This window comes from Pipistrellus hanaki (genome assembly GCF_964339955.1).
Source record: "Pipistrellus hanaki genome assembly, chromosome: 2".
Lineage (NCBI taxonomy): Eukaryota > Metazoa > Chordata > Mammalia > Chiroptera > Vespertilionidae > Pipistrellus > Pipistrellus hanaki.
The window spans coordinates 184,938,875-184,957,818 of record NC_140504.1 but is presented as its reverse complement, the minus strand read 5'-3'; the positions used below and the strand labels follow the sequence as shown (position 1 = coordinate 184,957,818).

Genomic DNA, 18,944 nt, shown 5'->3' with positions numbered 1-18,944 from the left:
ACAGAAGCTCCATTTCTCAAAGATTCAGTCACATTTATGAGAGAAACCTGAATCTGATTATTGTCATGACCCTGTTATAGATTTGCCTGTTGATGTTATTTAATTTGCCCAACAAAGAACTGACATCCTCATGAGGCTCTGTTGGAGATTGTTTAAACCCCCCTCATCTAACCCTAGATGGTATCTTCCTGCTTGATAATGTTCTTCATCAGGCAGCCAATTCATGCTAGAACTTGCAGCCCTTCCTATGAGAGTACTAGCAAACCCCCCCACCCCCTTACACATACACACATACACTCTCTCTCTCTCTCTCTCTGAGGTATGGACTGTAATTTTGGGCATGGTTTTGTTGTGTGAAGAGAAGGTGTTAGCTGCTGAGTTCTGTTTGTCAGCAGAGCCTAACAAACCCATGCTGGCACTCTCTGGGACTGGGCAGCCAATCACAGCTGGAACAGTTATCGTCATGGAGTCCCTATGGGCTTTCTCTATCAGGTCACATCCCAAAATAACATTGGGCAGAGTTTCAAGTGAAGAAACGAAGGCTTTCAGGGCTGTAGCCAGCCTGGAGTGTGAGATTCTGTGTGAAATAGTTGGACCTGCTCCAGTGTTTTTGATCTGCATGGTAGATGAGCAATAAAATTCATGAAACACTTTGGAAACACATGAGAAAATTCTCCCTGGCCCTGCTGCTTCCTTGGAACTGGCAGGGCACTGAGTGGGCTGATCTCACCTCCCATCTCTTAGCAGGATTGTTCTTGGAGGAGACAAAATCTAGGAAAAGCTCTTTCCATTTAAGAGGCAATGCTGTAATTCTTACAGCGGTCCTCCTAGAAGGTACTTGTTAGATGAGCCCTTTGGGAAGACTAAGAACTGAGTCCTGAAATTCTAAAGGCAGCCCCCACCATGGAGAATTGGGGCTGGGATGGATTGAACTTTATCTGTGATAAGTATGTTGTGGAAAGCCCGACAAGTTAAGCACATTGAGGGCTGACTCAACAGCCATATATCCGGCTTTTTGTAGAACAAAAGACTTGCAAAACTGGCTTTCTGTAGGGTAGGAAGCAGAGGTGTGTCCTGTGCAGTAAAAGGACATGGAGTTCAGAGCAGTGTCTGTTCACGTAGATAGAGGGAGAGACTTCTTTTGGAGTCTGCCCTTACAACTCCCTTTCATTTCCCAATAAAACATTTACTTGTGATTAGCCACCAGGACTGAAGGATATGCCTTACATCTTACACTTGCTTGTGTGTTCTCATATCTCTCATTCCAAGGTATAGCATATTTCATATGCTCCTGACCATATTGTGCCAGATCCTGACCATATTCATGCATAAGCCCCAGTGGTATCACAAACTCAGATTTACCCAGTCCCCCCATTAGATAATTGAGGGAAACCAAAGCCTGTTTTTTTTGCCAGCTTACCCAAGGTCACAAATGGTAGGTACCAAGAGTTGGGCCTTAGTCTCCTAACTCACAGGTGTGGTACTTTTTCCTTGGCTCATAAAATACCAGTTTAATGGAAAGCTCTGGGGTTCAGCATACCTGGAATCAAAACCTAGTTTCTGCCATTTGCTTGCTGGATGACTTGGGCATGTAACCCCATCTCTCTGAGCATCAGCTTGCTCATATTCATCATGTTAGTGGTAGAAGTACCTGTTTCTAAGAATTAACTCCATAAGGTGCTAGTCACATTGCAGATGCTTAAATGGTAGTTATTATTTTATATTAATGTAAATGGTCTGCCCTTCCTGTGCTATATTTTGGTTCTAAATTCATTTTTTTTAATTACCCACTCATGCTGACCAGTTGCCAACTCATGAAAATGACAATTTGAGAGACTGGCTTCAAATCAACCAAATCTGAGAAATAGGAATATTAATGCTGCTGCTTTCCACACTATTGTTTATGCCTAGGTACCCCAGACCACGTGGGGCTGCTATTGACGGTGGTTTATTTAGCACTTTTTCTCCAAGTATCTCAGAGCACTTTACCAAAACTGGCAGCTCTCCTCCAAGTGCCTTTGTGAAGGAAGCCACCACCTTGTCACCACAGGTGTCTCCAGGATCCTGAGAACCCAGCCTCAGGGGCTGCCAGTTTTTCTTCAGGCAACTGGGATTCCCTCAGCTGGCCTGGGACATTCCCTTGTGGAGAGCCTGGGTTTGCACAGAAGTGTGGCTGAAGGAGCACCCACAAGCCCTGCCCTGGCCCTGCAGCAGTGGTTGGTGGGTTGTGGTGGGTTTTTTCTTTCCCCGCCTCTGTTCCTCAGGAGGTCTCCCAGAATATGCACCAAATTGAACGGGGTTCCTCAGTTGAAGGCAGCAGAAAGAGAGCAAGGGGGACTTTGGCTTTACCTACACTCTCTGAGCTGTTTTTAGCATGAGAATGTTCATATTTTACTTAAAAAAGACAGAAATGTTCAAGACACTTAATTTTTCAAAGCCATTTGAACAGAGCCAAGTTCTTGTCTTATGGATAGACCTTTGATTCCTATTGTGTTCCAAAATATACTGGTTTCTTTTTCATGCTAGCAAGTAACTTTTAATAGCAAGAACTGGTTGTTTGATAAGGAATAGAGACTGTAGGAAGGAATGCTGAAGGAACTTACTGGTCCCTAAAACAGAGCATTGGCTGTGGTTTCTGTTACAGACCAGAGATTAACAAGTGGCTTCTGAGGCCTTCTCTGGCATACATAGTTGGCTTCTCTCATCATCTTGCTGTCTCTCTGAGTTTACGCTCCTTAGCTCAGATAGCTTAGCCCTCAACATGGAAATGGAATCCTCCTCTCTTGGGATGAACCCATGACTCTTTATAGTCCAGGTACTTTAGGCCTTTGAGGGGAAGAGGCTCTTTAATGTTACCTGGAGAAGGGCAGCTTTTAATTAATTATTTTTTTTTAAATATTTTATTGATTTTACACAGAGAGGAATTGAGAGGGATAGAGAGTTAGAAACGTCAATGAGAGAGAAACATCGACCAGCTGCCTCTTGCACACCCCCCACTGGGGATGTGCCCGCACCCAAGGTACATGCCCTTGACCGGAATCGAACCTGGGACCTTTCAGTCCGCAGGCTGACGCTCTATCCACTGAGCCAAACTGGTTTCGGCTTAATTAATTATTTATTTGCTTTTACATTTTTATTGATTTCAGAGAGGAATAGAGAGGGAGGAAGAGAGAGAAACATCAATGATGAGAGAGAATCATTGATTAGCTGCCTCTTGCATGCCCCCTACTGGGGATTGAGCCCACAACCTGGGCAAGTGCCCTTGGCAGGAATCGAACCTGGAACCCTTCAGTCCACAGGCCGATGCTCTATCCACTGAGCCAAACAGGCTAGGACTGGAGAAGGGCTTCTTGAATTCCCTTCCATGCTGAGACTAATTCTAACTGCATTATTTTTAAAATATATTTTATTGATTGATTTTTTTTAGAGAGGAAGGGAGAGGGATAGAGAGTTAGAAACATCGATGAGAGAGAAACATCGATCAGCTGCCTCTTGCACACCCCCTACTGGGGATATGCCCGCAACCAAGGTACATGACCTTGACCGGAATTGAACTTGGGACCCTTAAGTTCACAGGCAGACATTATCCACTGAGCCAAATTGGTAAGGACCTAATTGCATTTTTAAAGCATGCTGTGGTGTACTAATAGGAAAGTTAGCATTTTCTGACTTCTTAGCTAACACAGAGAGCTGGACATAGACACAACTGCACACCCACCTACCTATCTGCCTTGCCTTCAAGGCAAGCTTTGTTTCATTAGAACTCAGCAGAAATGCTTCCAGCCTAGTAAAGTAACCAACCTGGATACTTGGAAGAGAGCCTAAAGGTGCCACCTTGAACTGATATTTCCAAGGTGAGCTTGTTGTGGGAATAGGAATAGACTCAAATCAGGTCCCTTCAGATGTGTCTCTTTAAGATAACTCTTTGTTTAACTCAGACCTGACCCCTTATCCAGAGCTCTCATCCTTTCTTTGAGGTATAGCTAGTTTCTAATCTGAAGTTAATGTGTGGTGTTGAGCTAGAGAATAAACATGGGGCAGGGAGTAGAGTTGAGAGTACACTTCCTGGGGTGAATTTTTTTCAGATTGAGCTTCTGGTTGCTAATTTTGGAGTTTATCTACCCAAAGCGAACTCTGCTGATTATTTCAAGACAAGCAAAGCCCCCCAGTAAATACCAACTCTTCATTTTACAACTTAACACGAGGGAGAAAACTGTGTGTGTTCAGCTGATAAACGTTTGTTAGGAATATAGGCCCAGACCTTTTTGTTCCTGTGCAGTATATCCCTTTTTCACCCCCTACTCCTTATACTAATATATTAAAATATGGTAACTTGGAGAAAGTGAGTCCAAAGTAAATCCTATATAATAAAAGGCTAATATGCAAATTGACCAAATGGCCGCTATGATGCACACTGATCACCAGGGGGAAGACGCTCAATGCAGGAGCTGCCCCCTGGTGGTCAGTGCACTCTGACAGGGGGAGCGCTGCTCAGCCAGGATCCCTGAGGCGTGCTCACGGCTGGCGAGCAAGCCTCTCCTGCCTCCACGGCAGCAATAAGGATGTCTGGCTGCCAACTTAGGCCCACTCCCCATCAGTCAGACATCTCCCAAGGGGGCAGACGTTCAATGCAGGAGCCCCCCCTGTGGGAGCTCCGCTTATCCAGAAGCTGGGCTCATGGCTAGTGAGCGCAGCAGCATTGCAGGAGAGCGACAGCACATATCCAACTGGCAGCTTAGGCCCGCACCCCGTGGGCTCCCAGACTGCAAGAGGGTACAGGCCAGGCTGAGGGACCCCGCCCCCTCTTCCCAGTGCAAGAATTGCATGCACCAGGCCTCTAGTATAGGTTATAATAACCAGAGGGGTGGGGATCTGTAATTACTGCCCAAACTTGTTAACATTTTCTTGTGGCTCCTGGTACTCTCCTGGCAGAGTTTTATAAAGCTTCCTCAGAGGAAAAGAATTAAAGGCTCACAAAAATGCTATACTCTTGCAACTGTGGAAATTGAGGCTGGAAAAAAAGAGAAAAGTACTAGATCTGCTTCTGATGGATAGGCCAGAGGTCAGCAAACTACAGATTGTAGGCCATTTACTTGTTTTTATAAATAATCAAATGGATGTGGCTGTTTCAATAAAACTTTATTATCTGTGACTGGTCTTTTGCACTACAATAGCAGAGTTGGGTAATTATACTTGAAGAAGACTATCTGGCTCACAGAGTCTAAAATATTTTTCTATCTGGTCCTTAATAATTTGCCATATGTAAGCTATAGTATCACAACAACGTAATGTGTGGTGTGCTTGCCCTTGGTTGTTTAAGGGAAATGTTAATCATGAAGTAGAATTGTTGAAAGAAGAGTCTTTCTGCCTAATATTGCTAATTGAGATATTGTGGTATGTTTCAGGATCTGTCTGGTTCAATAGATGATCTCCCCATGGGGACAGAAGGAGCTCTGAGCCCTGGAGTGAGCACATCAGGGATTTCCAGCAGCCAAGGAGAGCAGAGTAACCCAGCTCAGTCTCCTTTTTCTCCTCATACCTCCCCGCACCTGCCTGGCATCCGAGGCCCGTCCCCGTCCCCTGTTGGCTCTCCCGCCAGTGTTGCTCAATCTCGCTCAGGACCACTCTCGCCTGCTGCAGTACCAGGTATCCTCAAGTGCTGGGTTTTGGGGAGAGGGGGATTTCCAACAATATCAAGGAGCCCCAGCCTTCACTGGCAAAAAAGAATCTCTGGTGATGTCTGCAAAGTTTCTCTTCAGCATTTGAAGAAGGGAGATGGGAGCCCCTTTGTTGGAACTCTCTGTGTATGTAATACTGGGAGGTGTTTGATCTTCTCAGGAGCCATTTCCAGCTCTGAATTGACCACCTAGCTAGAATTCCAGGCTTAGCCATGATTGGCTTATTTTCTCTATCTGGAGCAGGCAACCAGATGCCACCTCGGCCACCCAGTGGCCAATCGGACAGCATCATGCATCCTTCCATGAACCAATCAAGCATTGCCCAAGATCGAGGTAAGAGCCTGGGCTTGGGAGTGATGGGGTGGGTGTGAGGAGAGGTTAAGGCTGAAACTTAACACATTGCGGACCAGTAGTTTTATTGGTAGCTTTACCCAGTAACCAGATAAGTTTCTAGTTTTACATAAATGTTAAAGGCATGCTTTAAAATTAAATACCCATTGCATGTTGAAGTTACTTATTACATGTTCTTACAAGCTAATATCTTTTTAAAGTACGATACTTTGTAAAACATTGTGTAATATGAAGCGAGAATTCTTGTGATCTGTCTGCAATGTATTAATTATCCTGTGCAAAATAGCTTTTAGAGAACTCTATGGCCATGAAGTGTAGGACAATTGCAACAGTTGTGAAGTTAAGAGTGGGCTTAGCCATGTAGTTACTCCAGAACTGTGTTCTCCCACCGTCATACTTTGTTTCTCATGTTTCTCAGTGTTTGTGTTTTGATGTATTCCCCCTTACATACATTGCGCCCAATTTGGTCAGCAAATGCTAAAACTCAGCATCGAATCTTTACTCTTTAAATCCTGCACCATTTTAGTTTTTCTGTATTTGCTATTTGTTTTTTCAACCCCCCATTTAGTAGAAAGAGTTGGTGTGATCTGGTTAATGGCTATGTCGTTTTGGAGGATACCTAAAATAGCACACAGTTATATAGCTAATAAGGTAGAGACGTCATTCAGTTAGTTGCTAAATAAAATGGAGATGGTGAAGTCGGATAAGGGAGAGCATTTGTTCCCATTATATTGAGGTAACAACTAATATATATGGGCACTACCCACAAATAGGTTACATGCAGAGGAACCCCCAGATGCCTCAGTACAGTTCCCCCCAGCCCGGCTCGGCCTTATCTCCGCGTCAGCCTTCTGGAGGACAGATGCACACCGGCATGGGCTCCTACCAGCAGAACTCCATGGGGAGCTATGGTCCCCAGGGGAGTCAGTATGGCCCACAAGGTGAGTATACTACCCAGTTAGGAGTACATAGAGATGAGACGAGAAAACAGGTCCTTGTCTGATATGCTGCTGTCCAGGGTGTAAAGAGTAGAATTGTTGTTTGCCTTTAATTCACCAAAGCTAGTCCCTAAAGTAGGGCAGGACTGTTACCATGGGAAAATCCCTGAATGGAGATAAAGTGTTTAGCTCACAACTGAATACAGACAATCAGTAAATGGTAATTATCCATTATTATACTTGTTTTTAGTATATTGGTCCTAATAGAATGGATCTTTCTTAAAAATCAATCCTAGACAGACTAAAGATTGAATGTCTTTCATAGAGCATGGGAAAGAAAGTAAGAATGCAGAAAGGAAACAATTTCTGGAGTTGTTGAACCTGGATAGCAGCAAAGCCAGCCTTGCCAGCCAGTTAGTCTTTCTCTGTGCTGTCTTTAAGATGAGGGGACAACTGAGGCCCATCTTTATGTGCTTCTGCCCTCCCCTTAACCTTTTTTTAATGGGCTCTTTCCAGACCAAGTCTCAAATGATTCTTAATGTTTTTCATCTTTGGAATTTTAGAGTTTGAGCATTAGTGAGTTGCTAATGAGTCACTAATCAAGTCTTTGTGTCTTTTTTCCTTCTTCTCACAGGAGGCTACCCCAGGCAACCAAACTATAATGCCTTGCCCAATGCTAACTACCCCAGTGCAGGCATGGCTGGAAGCATGAACCCTATGGGTGCTGGAGGTCAGATGCATGGGCAGCCTGGTATCCCACCTTATGGCACACTCCCTCCAGGGAGAATGAGTCATGCCTCCATGGGCAACCGGCCTTATGGCCCTAACATGGCCAATATGCCACCTCAGGTTGGGTCAGGGATGTGTCCCCCACCAGGGGGCATGAACCGGAAAACTCAAGAAACTGCTGTCGCCATGCATGTTGCTGCCAACTCTATCCAAAACAGGTAAGGCCTAGGAAGTGAAGAGAGGGTGTCAGTGTAAGGAAATAAATTATAGAATCATTCAGATACTTTTGGACCTAAATCATGTCACTCATTTATGGATAATAAAGAACACTATAAACTGATGAACCAAAAGATAGATATAGAGATAGTAAAGCAACAAGCAGACTGTCAAATTACAGTGGGGAGGGTAGGGAGATCTGGGGGAGATAATAGATCAACCGAAGGACTTATATACATGCATATAAGTACAACCAATGGACACAAAACTCTGGGGAGGGAAGGTATGTATGGGAAGGGGGGGCAATGTTAAAATATGTACACTGATAATAATTTAATTTAAAAAATGTAAAATAAATAAATAAATAAAAATAAATCATGTCATTATGGTAAATATGCATTTTATTAAGAGCTCTTTAAAAACTAGCCTTTCTTATAGTGAAAAACACACCAAAAGTTCTGATTCTTAAATATCATAAGTTGGTATCAAATTTCACATGACCAGATATCATATGTAAAGAACTTTACAAAGCACGTTTTTTTATTCATAAAAAATAAGTCATCAGAGTTTCTTCATTTCTTCTGTCAGTGTAGTTTCTTAGTTTCCAAAATAATACATATGACTTAAATGTGTGGTGTGAGAAATAAAGGATAGTAGGGTTGTGATTTGTCATTTTTCTTAAGTTCATGTGGTCCTATGCAGTTGACTCTGGTGCTAAAGTGCAGAAGGCTCATGTGATCTTGTTTAATGACTTGAAGATTCATCTTTTCTTCCTTGGCCATGGGCTTCAGTGAATATGATTTCTCTTTGTTTTTCTTTTGTTGTTGTTTTTAATATATTTTTATTGGTTTCAGGGAGAGGGAGATAGAAACATCAATGATGAGAGAGAATCATTGATCGGTTGCCTCCTGCATACTCCCTATTGGGGATTGAGCCTGCAGTCCGGGCATGTGCCCTGAACAGGAACCAAACCATGGCCTCCTAGGTTATAGGTCAACACTCAACCACTGAGCCACACCAGCCTGGCTGATTCCTCTATTTTTGAAGGCACTGTCCTTGTACTCCATTATTGGTGCCTACAGTTCTTAAAGTGATTAGTCTTAATAGGATATTAATGAGCCAAGGTAGAATAGGGTGATTGACTGTAACTGTAAAGAGGTGGGTTTTAGTTAGTACTTCAGAATGATGACAGCACAAAGTTTGTAGTAGGCCATCAAGGAAAAATGCCAAGCCTTCCCCCTTCTGCCAGGTGCTTTGCTGCTAAGGGCTCCAGTTTGGTTGAAGTTTAATGTGACAAAGAGTGGTAAAATTGAGCAATATAGGCCTTTTGGCATAGAGAGGGCTCTCTAAATGGAAACACGCTTGACTTTGAAGGTGCCTTAGAGGCTGGTAGTATTTAAGTGACAGGGTAGGATTTCGTTCTTCAAGGAGTGTTTCCTTTAAAATTGAGCTATGGTTTCGGGCTTGAGCCCTCTTAGAAGCTTTTGTGGGAGGAGGAAGATAAAAATATCTAAGTCAGATAGTGCATGATTGTGGTTTGGGGGACTCATACACTTTTTCTTTGTTAGCCTAACTAGATGATCTTGACTCACACAACCCTATGTAGCTCAAGTCCAAATCTGAAAGATTAGTGTTTGTAACTCTGGTCTCTCTCTCTGTCTCTCTTCTCATCTTCTTTCTCAGGCCACCAGGCTATCCCAATATGAACCAAGGGGGTATAATGGGAACTGGACCTCCATATGGACAAGGGATTAATAGTATGGCTGGCATGATCAACCCTCAGGGACCTCCATATCCAATGGGGGGAACCATGGCCAACAATTCAGCAGGTAAGTCCTAGTCATTGCTCAGCCCAGGGATTTCTTCCAGAGTTATCTTCGTGTCACAAGCCTATTAAAGAAAGAATATTTTTCATTTTTGTAGGGATGGCAGCCAGCCCAGAGATGATGGGCCTTGGGGATGTCAAGTTAACTCCAGCCACCAAAATGAACAACAAGGCTGATGGGACACCCAAGACAGAATCCAAATCTAAAGTAATGATTTATATCTTGACTCTTCTCAACTTTCTGTCCATCCTTTCCAGTGATAGGAAGGGAAAAAAAAAAGGGTGATTAGACTTTAGCCTTTTATGACACCAAATAGATAGTCTCATATAAGGTTATTTCTCCTTCTTATGAAGAATCCAGGATAGTAGCTCATTGAATTAGGTTTGAGTTAGTGTATGGGTTTCTGATATAAAAAACATAATGATTTCACAGCTGCCTAATATAGAGGAAACTAGAGGCCCGGTGCACGAAATTTATGCACAGGGTGTGTGTCCCTCAGCCTACCCTGTACCCTCTCCAATCTGGGATCCCTTTCACAATCCAGGACTGCTGGCTCCCAACTGCTCTCCTGCCTGCCTTCCTGATTGCCCTTAACTGCTTCTGCCTGCCAGCCTGATGGATGCCTAACTGCTCCCCTGCCAGCCTGATTGCCCCTAATTACCGTCTCCTGCAGGCCTGGGTCCTACTGCCCTTCCCTGCAGGCCCGGTTGCCCCCAACTGCCCTCCTCTGCCAGCCTGGTCACCCCTAACTGCCCTCCCCTGCAGGTTTGATCATGCCCCCAACTGCCCTCCCTTGCAGGCCTGGTCCCTCCCAACTGCCCTCTCCTCTGTCCTGATCACCCCTACCTGCCCTCCCTTGCAGGCCTGGTCCCTCCCAACTGCCCTCCCCTGCTGGCCATCTTGTGGTGGTCATCTTGTGTCCACATGGAGGCAGCCATCTTATGTGTTGGAGTGATAGTCAATTTGCATATTACTCTTTTATTAGATAGGATAGAGGCCTGGTGCATGGGTGGTGGCTGGCTGATTTGCCCTGAAGGTTGTCCTGGATCAGGTTGGGGGTTCCTTTAGGGTGTGGGGCAGTCTGGGCAAGGGTCCTGTGGTGGTTTGTAGGCCAGCTATGCCCCCTAGCAATCCAAGTGGAGGCCCTGGTATCTGGGATTTATTTATCTTCTATAATTGAAACTTTGTAGCCTTGAGTGGAGGCCAGGGCTGGCCAGAGCATTGTCAGGGAGACCAAAGCCTCCGTGGCTGTAGCCATCTTGGTTGGATTAATTTGCATACTTGCTCCTGATTGGCTGGTGGGCTTGGCTTGTGGGCATATCTGAGGTACGGTCAGTATGCATGTTTCTCTTTTATTAGTGTAGATGCCAGGTCTACAGTGTAGAATTCTCTATGAAACTATGCCCCCTGTCCTTGTGCATTGTTAGATGGTATATAACGTGGGCAACAAGTTGCTCTTCTCTTCCTGGACCGTTCTAAGAACAGCAGGAATGGTTGGTGTCCCGTCCTACCTAATAAAGAGGGAATATGCTAAATGACCATCACTCTATCACAAAGATGGTTGCACCCACAGCTGAAGCCAAGTTCCCATAAGGAGCCTTAACGAGCAACCAGCAGGGACCTGAGGCTATGCGCACACACACACACACACACACCCCAATATGGGTCCTCAGGGGACCTCAGGCCACACCCCCTGCCCCAGTGCCAGGCCAGGGGACCTCAGACCACGCCCCCTCACCCAGCTTGATGGGGGACCTCAACGTGCACTTCATGTCCTGGTGCTGGGCTAGTGGACCTCAGACTGATCCCCCACCCCAGTGCCAGGCCAGGGACCTCAAGCCACGCCCCCACACCCTGTGGGGCTTGAGAGGGGACCTCAAGGTGCATCCCCAGTGCTGGGTCGGGGGAACTCAGGCCATGCCCCTGCCCAGCAGGGCTTGACGGAGACCCGAGGCTGCACCCCTCCTCCGTGGGACTTGACGGGAGGACCTCAGGTCATGCCCCCCACCTGGCAAGGCTTGATGGAAGACCTCAAGCCACGCCCCTGCCCCAGTCTGGGCTGGGGGACCTCAGGCCACACCCCTTCTCCTGGCACCAGGCCAGGGGACCTGAGGCTACACCTCCTGCCCAGCAGGGTTTGACAAGGGTGGGACTGACTGGGTCTGGATCTAGCCCAATGGGTGGCGAGGGGAGCACAGGTCTGGGTCTCACACAATTTTGAGGTGCATGTGAGTGAGCAGGGACTTGACTCTGGGTCCCATGGTGTGCCCTAGACTCTGACAGGAGGAAGATTTTCATATACATTTTACTAATTTTCTTTCATCTCTGACACTTATATTATAGAGAAAGGGCAAATAGCAGTACTAAATTATTTTCTCTAATTAATCCCCTTTTAATGTGCACAAATTTCGTGCACTGGGTCACTAGTCCTATATAATAAAAGACTAGTATGCAAATTGACTGAATGACAGGTTGTTATGACACGCACTGACCACCATGGGCAGATTCTTAACACAGGAGTTGCCCGCAGGCCCCAGGCCAGCCAAGGCGGGTGCCAGCCCACCACCACTGTCATCATCCTGCTGGTTGCCCCACAGTGGGAGGCAACACCTGGCAGCTGCAGTGGCTGCAAGGGGTGGAGCCAGTGAGCAGGCAGCCAAGGTGGGTGCCAGTGGGTCACCCCACAAAAAAGCCCTGATCGCCAGCCAGGCCTAGAGATCCCACCCATGCACAAATTTTGTGCATTGGGCCTCTAGTATTCTTTAAAATGGAAAATGAGGCAGGTGGAGTTTGGTCCTTGGCCTCCCTGTAGGCTGGTACTGAGTGTGCTGGCTGTTGGGCCATGTGGCAACCTGGGGACTGTTCAGTGTTTGAGTCATTTGAAACATTTCTGCCCTACATCATACCTCATTTTCCCTATTTTATAAAGTAGGGGAAATTAAATATCATAGGAGCCACCTTCTGTGGACTTTCACCTCTGGTTCCCAGACCCTATTAGCCATCCTGTCTTGGACAGGATACCATCCAAAGACTTTCAAGCATTTGAGAGTCCCTTTCTTGAGAGTAGATAAAGTTTTTCATTTTAGTCCACCCCATTGTCTCAAGATCATGATTTGAATTTCTTGATTTCTCTGAAACAGTCTATAAAAGTGTGTTTAGCCCCTGCCAGGGCTCAATTGGTTGGATCATCATCCTGTACACCAAAATGTTGTGGGTTCAATCCCCAGTCAGAATGCATACAGGAGGCAGCTGATCAATGTGTGTGTGTGTGTGTCTCCCTCTCTCTCTCTCTCTCTCTCTCTCTCTTTCTCTTCCCCCCTCCCGCCCTTCCCATCTCCCTTCTTCTTTCTCTGTGAAAATCAATAAAAACATCCTAAGGTGGCCAAACCAATTTGGCTCAGTGGATAGAGCGTCGCTCTGCGGACTGAAAAGGTCCTGGGTTTGATTCCCGTCAAGGGCATGTACCTTGGTTGCGGGCGGGCACATCCGCAAAGGGGAGTGTGCGGGAGGCGGCTGATCGATGTTTCTCTCTTATTGATGTTTCTAACTCTCTATCCCTCTCTCTTCCTCTCTGTAAAATATCAATAAAATATATATTTTTTAAAACATCCTTAGGTGAGGATTTATTTAAAAAGAGTGTGTGCAGGTCCTGATTAAGTAGTGTGGGTAGTGGTAGTGATATTGATGTCAGCTGTACAAGGATTTAACACTCAGCCCCTCTACTTAAAAGCTATGAGATCGTAGATGTGGCCTCCTTGTGTCTGCTTTTTTATCTTTCAAGAGGAAGATAATTTGTAATGCCTAATATGTAAAGGCATCTAACACAGCACCTAATGTGTAATATACACTGAGTGGCCAGATTATTATGATCTCTGAGTGCATAATAATTTGGCCACTCAAGAGTGTGTATGTGTATGTGTGTGTGTGTGTGTGTGTGTATTAGAGGCCCGGTACATGAATTCGTGCATGGGTGGGGGCCGGCCAGCCTGGCCAGGGGGAGGGAACTTGGGCAGTTGGCCAGCCGGCCTGCTGGTCGAGCGGACAATTTGCATATTAGCCTTTTATTATATAGGATATACACTGAGTGGCCAGATTATTATGCATTCAGAGATCATAATCTGGCCACTCAGTGTATATAGTCAGTATTTCCTTCCTTTACAGGAAAAAGGTCTACCTACCTATCTTTTGGCCTTTCAGCTTTATAAAGGCAGGGCAGGTGATAGTATAAAAATAAATAGCTTTATTACTATTAATAAATAGCTTTTTTACCCAGAATAAAAAGCTTTATTACTGCCCTAATTAAGGAACTTCTAAGACCCTTAGCATAGTCTTTGAATCTAACCAGTTCCTAAGAATCTTGACCTGTCCCTTCCAGAAATCCAGTTCTTCTACTACAACCAATGAGAAGATCACCAAGTTGTATGAGCTGGGTGGTGAGCCTGAGAGGAAGATGTGGGTGGACCGTTATCTGGCCTTCACGGAGGAGAAGGCCATGGGCATGACAAATCTGCCTGCTGTGGGTAGGAAACCTCTGGACCTCTATCGCCTGTATGTGTCTGTGAAGGAGATTGGTGGATTGACTCAGGTGAGTGTCTAGGACTTGGCTTCCCTGTGGTTTCAACAGGCCTCTCTCAAGATACTCAGTGCTTTACCCTCTCCTGCTCTCTGAGTCGCATACTGACAGACCTGGGAGCGAGGGCTTTTAGAAAATAAGGCTTCCAAAAGGCTGAGACTTCCCTGGATAGGATGAAGTATTGGCATTACATTTACTTTATGTCTGAGGTCCCACTAGGTTACAAAGATGGGGAAAGTCTGGGGGCAATTCTGATTCCATGGGAGACAGTCTAGCATAGTAGACAAGAGCAAAATTCAGAGAGAGAGACCTGGTTTTAAAACCTGTCTTAGCCATTTATATGTGACCTCAATAAGGGTTCATAACCACTCAGCCCTAACACTTCTTATTTGTAAAATAGTGACAGTGTATCCTGCTAGGCTGTCTAAAGCTAGAAGTAATAAAGCTTTCTGCAAGATTTCTGCCACATAAATGGTCTGCAAGATGGCACAGGGGCAGCCAGAATAGTTGCTGACCCTTTCCAGGAAACTTTGCAGTAAAGATGAGATTTCAGGAGCTATTTAATAGAAATTGTTTGTGAAGGGGGAAGTAGGTGGAAAATTGTGTTTAATTAGTTACTCTGCATGGGTGGCAAGTGAATAAATTCATCTCTGCTACAAACATCTGAACTGAATACCGCCATGAGCCTTGCCTCTGCCCTGATACTTACAGCTTTGTTTTACTCTCAGCTCAAGAGGCAAATAGGTGAGGCAATGCTGACGGCACACTATGGCTTGCAAACTTTCCTACAAAGTGTGTTCTGTAGTCATCAGACCAGGAGCCTGCTGTTGGTCCTGAGTTTGTGGCTGAGCTCAAGGGAGTTGTGGCTGGGAGGGATATATTCCAAACTTTCTAAATCAGAAGAGGAAAACAGCTGTCACCAGCAGAAAAGAAAGTGATTGGAATGAAGCCAACCAACAGTCAGTTATGAATTCCTTCTCCCTTCAGGCTTAATTTCCCTCCCCCACAAAGGAAAACAAAACAAAACAAGACACGTGTGCACAGCCACATAAGTGGCGTGGGAAGCAAAGCCACAGAGGCTTCTGAAGTGACCCTGAGCTTATTCCTGCCGTTCTCCTTGGTGCTGGTTCTCATACACAGGCCTCTCCTGCCTATAAAGAAAGGGAATATTTGGTTAGGTTTGGCATACTTTTTATTGTGTGGGTGTCTGAACTTAAGATGAGTTAGTACAGAGAGAATCCCAAAGCCTAGGCCTGTGTTAGTTTACAAAAGGATGCCAACCTGTGTTAGTTTACAAAAGGATGCTATGTTGTAATTGAACTCTAAAGACAGTGCAGAGGAGAAAGTGTTATTCGAAGTTAATTTGTGAAGGCTCCAGAAAGGCAAAACTTAAGTTCTGAGCTTTTCTGAAAGATCTGTTATAGGGTTTAGGTGGAGGGAGGAGCTATTCCAGTTGACTGGCCCAGGTGGTCTGGAGAGAGAAGTCTGGGATGTACCCTCCCAAAACCATCTCCAACCTTCAAAGCTCAGCTCAGCTCAGTCGTTACCTTCTCTAGAAAGTCTTCCTGGTCACCTTCCTTCCATCTAGATTGATCTTCTTTTTGCTTCCTTATCACTCTTCTCTCTGGTATCATTAGTACCAGGTCAACAGGTATCACAACATACTGAATTTTCTTTGTGGATTGAGACAGGAAAGCCAGTGTTCCCCGACCCTGACAGGCAAATAAGCATCTATGATAATAAAAGCGTAATATGCTAATTAGACTGGACGTCATTCTGGACAAAGCCGGGGCTGCGAGGGAAGCCTGGTCCCGGGAGCCAGGGGAAGGAAGGCATGCTCTTACACGAATTTCATGCATCGGGTCTCTAGTAGAATACCTGAAGGAGACCTGCCTGGCTAGAGCAGCAAGGGTAACTAAAGGGGTTGAGAATGGTGTGTCCTAGAACTGAGGAAAGGAGGCAGGACTAGGCTGGCTTCTGGAGAGGCACAAAGGAAGTCACAGGGCCCCGAGCATCTGGGTAGTCAGGACAGTGACCGGTGAGGGAAAGGGGCTTGTAGTTACACGTCACTGAGATGCAGGGAATAGAGAGGCACAGGAATGTCAAATTTGCAAGGAGCCTCACACTGGTAAGGGGGTGGGGAGGGGACACTTTCAGTTTGACAAAGTCGAGCAGGGTGATGTTGATTACCACATCCCCATTTTATAAAATGTTCATTTTTATTGGTACATTGAAAATAGGATTTGAATTTGATGGTGATTGCACATACTTTTCAGCAGTACACATACTTTTCAGCAGTACAGACCATACCTTCTTAATTCTGTTCTCTAATAGTGATGTGGAATTTGCCCTGATAGTTGCAGTGACCTGTGGGATAGAGCCTACTGAGAGTAGAGGAAAGCCAGCACGAATTCAATGTTTATTGTGGATTGTCCACCAAGTGGAGTTTATAACTTTTGTGGTTAACTGAGAATTGTGATTCCACAAGAGATGGGTACCTAGTAGTCTGGTGGGGGTTGGGATTGTGGGCAGGAAGATGTACCCTGGCTTTTCTGGTTGCTTGTGCAGGTCAACAAGAACAAAAAGTGGCGAGAACTTGCAACCAACCTCAATGTTGGCACCTCAAGCAGTGCTGCCAGCTCCTTGAAAAAGCAGTACATCCAGTGTCTCTATGCCTTTGAGTGTAAGATTGAACGTGGAGAAGACCCTCCCCCAGACATCTTTGCAGCTGCTGATTCCAAGAAGTCCCAGCCCAAGATCCAGCCTCCCTCTCCAGGTAGGGGTTGGGTGAGCTCCACCAAGGCTCACACTTCAAGGGTGGTGTTCAAGTGTCCAGGCTCCTTGTTCACCAACACCTGCCACCAGGGATGTCTGCTCTGCTCTGCCCTGCCCTGTCACACAGAACGTAATAAGTTGGCGGACTAAAGAGCAGGCTGTGGCGACTCCCTTGGGAAGCAATCTGCAGCAACCCTAAGTTTTAATTTCCACTGTGTACCTGGCACCTTGCCAAATGTTTGTAAACCAGAGAGGGGGAGGGATGTCAGAGGAGTGGGGGAGACTGATAATAGCAGTGAGGCAAGACCATCTGGGAGCTGTGGCCCATTGATGTCAGTGCCTTAGAATGCAGCTCAGACTGGAGCCCTGAATTCCCCGAAGAGCTGAGATGGTAATGAATGGGAAGGAAGTGGTGGGGAGAGGATATGAATGGAACTCTGATGGGAGTGCCGCTGCCAGTCCTCCTTTCTGAGAGGAATCTGGGCCCTGGGCAAGCATGGGAAGGGCAGGACTCCTAGAAGATTGCTGTAAACACATGTGCTCTGGTGTTGACCTCCGAGGGTGTAATGAGTGCCTGAGATGACTCATCAGCTAGAGAGGCCCAAGCAGTGGGATATCTGCTTCTGGGAATGGTAACTAATGGAAACATTAATTACTGGTGATTCTGCGCTCTTCAGCTTAGAGGAACATTTAGCCTGAGTGGTGACACTGCTAGATGCTTCAGAATAGGAGCTCCTGGGCTCCTAATGTGCACTGCTGGTTTGGGTCTCCTTACCCATGATTCCAGGGGCTTTGGGAGCTTATCCACAGCATTACATGGTGAGACCCTGTCCTTGGAGGGAAGTGAAGTAGTCAGGGAAGCTGGCAGAGATTTAAGGGGCAACTCCATGGTACTGGTCTCACCACAGTACTATTCTCCAAATGTGAAACAGCAAGTACCACGATAGAGCCCTCAAATTCCCTGACCTAGCCTTGAGATTCCCAGTGGAGAGAGGTGATTTAGGCTTTAAAGAACTAGCTTTAGCCTTATAACAATGTTTTCTGAAAAGATGCCAGGGTGTATGTTTCTGTGAGAATTAAACACTTTCCTGCTCACCCTTCATCTCTGTTCACAGCTGGATCAGGGTCTATGCAGGGGCCACAGACACCTCAGTCAACCAGCAGTTCCATGGCAGAAGGGGGAGACCTGAAGCCACCAACTCCAGCATCTACACCACACAGTCAGATCCCTCCCTTGCCAGGCATGAGGTAAGGCCACAGCAGGGCAGGTTGCTTGGGGAACCCTAGGCAGAAGTCCATGAGCTCCTATGCAGCCAGGTGACTGCTGTCCAGCCAGTGACTTCCACGTGTCCTGTGTTATCAGAGGAATTGCTTTATTTGGAATTTAATTGACTTTTCTTGTTCTGGAGCAGGAGCAATTCAGTCGGGATCCAGGATGCTTTTCCTGATGGAAGTGACCCCACATTCCAGAAACGGAATTCCATGACTCCAAACCCTGGGTACCAGCCCAGTATGAATACCTCTGACATGATGGGTCGCATGTCCTATGAGCCAAATAAGGATCCTTATGGCAGCATGAGGAAAGGTGACCGTTGCTGTTGGCCTTGTACTTCTGAGGACAGAGCCAGGGAAGTGGGGTGATAGCTTGAGAGTAGTAGTTCAGGGTTCTGGTCGAGCCATCCTCTTGAGATAAGGCATTTTTAAACCTAACTATCCCTCTTTATCCCCGCCTCCTTGTCTTCCTCTCCTGGTCTCACCTTCTTATCCCTTAACAAGTACGTGTTCTCTACTGAGTAAGGCCTCTTTAAATCTCTGTTTTGAAACTGTCAGGAAAACAAAAGAACAACCTTGAGTTCTG

General features: G+C 45.9%; 1 protein-coding gene across 4 annotated transcripts in view; it reads left to right on the top strand.

The window, feature by feature from the left end:
- Nucleotides 1-18,944, top strand: part of ARID1A (AT-rich interaction domain 1A) — a 78,282-nt gene that overhangs the window by 51,967 nt on the left and 7,371 nt on the right. The window contains exons 5-14 of one of the 4 annotated variants that reach the window (XM_084874778.1): nucleotides 5,406-5,646; nucleotides 5,922-6,011; nucleotides 6,803-6,970; nucleotides 7,602-7,914; nucleotides 9,596-9,741; nucleotides 9,836-9,945; nucleotides 14,114-14,323; nucleotides 16,880-17,087; nucleotides 18,202-18,334; nucleotides 18,496-18,671. In XM_084874778.1, coding sequence (XP_084730904.1) covers nucleotides 5,406-5,646; nucleotides 5,922-6,011; nucleotides 6,803-6,970; nucleotides 7,602-7,914; nucleotides 9,596-9,741; nucleotides 9,836-9,945; nucleotides 14,114-14,323; nucleotides 16,880-17,087; nucleotides 18,202-18,334; nucleotides 18,496-18,671 — 1,795 coding nt within the window. Of the gene's footprint in view, nucleotides 1-5,405; nucleotides 5,647-5,918; nucleotides 6,012-6,802; nucleotides 6,971-7,601; nucleotides 7,915-9,595; nucleotides 9,742-9,835; nucleotides 9,946-14,113; nucleotides 14,324-16,879; nucleotides 17,088-18,201; nucleotides 18,335-18,495; nucleotides 18,672-18,944 lie in introns of all 4 variants that reach the window. The other 3 variants (XM_084874779.1, XM_084874777.1, XM_084874780.1) reach the window with 3 other exon arrangements.